Genomic DNA, 3286 nt, shown 5'->3' with positions numbered 1-3286 from the left:
TTTGAATTTGTGCGATATAATAACAGGACCCAATTAAACATCGATTTCTGGAATAAGCGAATGCTAAAACTTGTTGTAATAACTATAAAGGGAAGGGTCTACCTACCGCGACCGCTTATGGCACATGGCTGGCACTCTTATATTTTCCCTAATCTTTACCCTCGGTACGAATAACTCTCATAATCGTATTCCTTAAAATAATCGCAACAGCGCGGCGTTTTTCTTTTTGTTTTTCAAAACAAAATAAACTGTTACCATCGAGAACGTTTATTCGTGCTTCGGGTACTGGGCATTTTGGCGCCATTGCACTAGCTAAGTAGCTACCCCAGCTACCTGTACTAAGTAAGATTATACCTACATAATTTCTCAAATTCAGAAATGAAGAGAGAAATCAAAGAGAAGACTAGGTACACAACACACACCATCCATACCACCATCATACACCATGATGATAAGTGTTTCTGTATGTGGTGTAGTTTCGAACATAATATAAATATCCTTGGACATTTTACACTGCGCCTCTAGTTCCAAACTAAGCAAAGCTTGTACTATGGGTAGTAGATGACGGATATAAACATACTTTAAATACTTTTTTTTTGTAAATACCTACATATTATACATTCCTCTTATGTTATACATAGTAACACCCAGACCCGTTACAGAAATTAAAATTTTTCATTTCAATTTCTGCCCGGCCGGGAATCGAACCCGGAACCTCTCAGCATAGATAGTATAGTTCCAAAATACTGAACTGTCCTATGCATGACATTGACAGTGGGGCGCCACCGTCAATACCGGATCGCTGGTTCCGATTTTTGCCATGTTGGAAACCATATAGTTGAACGATGGTAGCGCCCCCCTGTCATTGAGTTTGGCGGGACAGTTCAGCGTGGGTCATCTATAGTCCGTTCTGAACCACTACACCATAGAGAAAAAGTCACTACACCAAACCGCCGGCGCCGACAAAATAATATAACGTTATTCGTTACAAAAAGTTATTGCCGTTGTCTATGAAAGTATAAAAAAAAAAAGAAATATTGCCAGCTGTCACTAAATTGTCAGTCAGCAGCAGTCAGTCAATTTTTTCTCTTGTAGACAAAAGATACAGAACCAGCTGTTTCGTAGTTTTTCTAATGCTAAATTCTCAATAAAAAGGCACCAGGTAGAACTACTTTATTGTTTAGGTCATGCTAGTTATCCTTAGTGCTAGAGTAGTATTAAAAAATGAAACAGAGGTAAGTAGTACATAGTGATTTACTTGAACGTAAGTATTTGTTGTTGTTTACGTGTTAACCAGCAGTGCGCATCTTTTAGAACTCGTGTAATGAACAGCGGAGATGACCTGATTATTTACAATATGGGTAACAACAAAAAGGAAGACAACGACCAAAGTGAAATACAGCTACACAAGATGAAACCGCAGGAACACTATATCGAAGCGCAAGTTCAGGAAGGCGATACTTTACAAGCAATCGCTTTGAGATTTTATTGTTCAGTAAGTTTCAATTTAATTGTTTAGGGTTTCCTTCCACATTTTTTAGGAAGTTTTTTTTATAGTACATTTGTTACNTACATTTGTTTCATGTTAAAAAATAAAAACAATCAAGGCTCTGTTGTGATGTGGAATGTATGTCTAACTTATCTCATTTATAAGCTTATCTATCTCACAGTGCAACCTCTATGGACTGATAAATGATGAATTGAAGATACATGGAGAGAATTAAGATTATTTACTCAGTACATGGCATTGCAAATATTTTTTCAAATTCCTACAAACACCTGCAATTCTCATTATCTGAATCCTTTGTGAACGAACTATCATTATTTGATATTCCATTACCCCCCTAAGCTACAGTATCATTAAACATGCTTATCAGTAACAAAAATAGTAAGAGTACAGTATCACAAAGTATTGGATAGAATCTTTTTTTAGATAATGCCATTGAGTTTAGAGATTCCTCTTTTCTAGTTTTTTCCAGTAGGTATATGGAGCAATTTTGATGTCATATTTTTACAAATAATGATTCAGGAAAAACCATACCTGAAATTTGTTCAGACAGTTATCAGCCAAAAATAACAAATGTTATTCAAACAAGGACATTTTGATGAGGAAACTTTTCTTATTATTTCCAATACCGCTTGATTTTAAATAGGTACATTAAAAATATATTTTAAATTTCTTTGCATTAGCAATTCTCCCCAAGTTTCATGTAGAATTAATAAAAACTGTTAATTATTGTTCAATTAACAAAACAAAAACTTTTATAGATTTCAGAATTGAAGAGGATTAATCAAATCCATAAGGATAATGAGATATTTGCAAGGCGAACTGTTAAAGTGCCTGTCACTCCCTACTCTGTTTTGACCGAGAGATTGCCTTTGCCTCAAGCCGAACCTGTACCATCTACATCAAGTCATGTGCCAATTATACCTGTGCAAGATTTCCTACACAATAACAATCACAATGGACAGCCAATGCTAGATAACTTGCCAAGAGAAGAGAAAGCAATAAACAATACCGACTATGCTATTGATTGCAACACAGTTGTCATGAACAGTACGCTGGCCCCTTCTGTTGTCCCATTTACTGACACAGAGTTGAATGATCCAGTGTCTGAAGACACACAGCTATTACCAAACAAACCAAAATTGTCAGTAGAAGCTGTTGTAGTGAAGGAACTAACGTCACATGGAGCAGATTTTGGACTGAAGTGGTTTCACCTAGCATGCGTCATATTAATACTTTGTTTTGTGGTTCCCTTGCTGTACATCTTAATTAATGTTCATAAACCAGAGCATGAAAATTCTACCTGACCAGAGGACTGTTTAACATGATCTGACTGAAGAGCTTTAAGTTGTGGTGGTATTTTTAAATAATTTTTATATTAAACTGAGAAACAGCAGCCTAATGTGATTTTTATATAAATAAATCAATATAAATATTGATGTAAAAACAATATGAATATCCCTTGATTATGAATTTTTACTGTATAAATTTAAAAAATAACTAATGTAAGTATGTATAGTTCAATTTATATTGTGATGATAAATACTCCACCCTTAAATTTTGCATAAAATATAAAAGGGATTCAAATATCTGTTGTTTCTTTTTCGTTTGTTAGTCGTATACCTTGAAATCAAAAAATCCTTATAGCTTTTCACCTATTCGCATTTCGCCGCGATATGAAAATTTCTGAATAAATTTTTATTCTTGTAGTATATTTTTGATCGCTATTTACAATTTATTGTCTAAAAAATTCATTTCGCTTTTCACCTTGATAGATAT

The 3286-nt window shown here is 34.4% G+C and overlaps 1 protein-coding gene across 2 annotated transcripts; it reads left to right on the top strand.

The window, feature by feature from the left end:
* Positions 1-1056: 1056 nt before the first annotated feature.
* Positions 1057-2916, top strand: LOC114363788 (lysM and putative peptidoglycan-binding domain-containing protein 3). Of its 2 annotated transcripts, none has more exons than XM_028319609.1 (3): positions 1057-1235; positions 1315-1495; positions 2269-2916. In XM_028319609.1, the coding sequence occupies exons 1-3, from the start codon at positions 1225-1227 to the stop codon at positions 2812-2814; spliced, it is 738 nt and encodes a 245-aa protein (XP_028175410.1). In that variant the 5' UTR covers positions 1057-1224; the 3' UTR covers positions 2815-2916. The 2 variants fall into 2 exon arrangements, with proteins under 2 accessions (XP_028175410.1, XP_028175411.1); XM_028319610.1 differs by having other exon boundaries at positions 1061-1162.
* The last annotated feature ends 370 nt before the right edge of the window (positions 2917-3286 follow it).

Source organism: Ostrinia furnacalis, unplaced genomic scaffold (assembly GCF_004193835.3).
Source record: "Ostrinia furnacalis isolate ACB-3 unplaced genomic scaffold, ASM419383v2 OfSCF7299, whole genome shotgun sequence".
Taxonomy (NCBI): Eukaryota; Metazoa; Arthropoda; class Insecta; order Lepidoptera; family Crambidae; genus Ostrinia; species Ostrinia furnacalis.
Note: the sequence above shows the minus strand (reverse complement) of the source record. Positions and strands in the feature narration are given on the sequence as shown.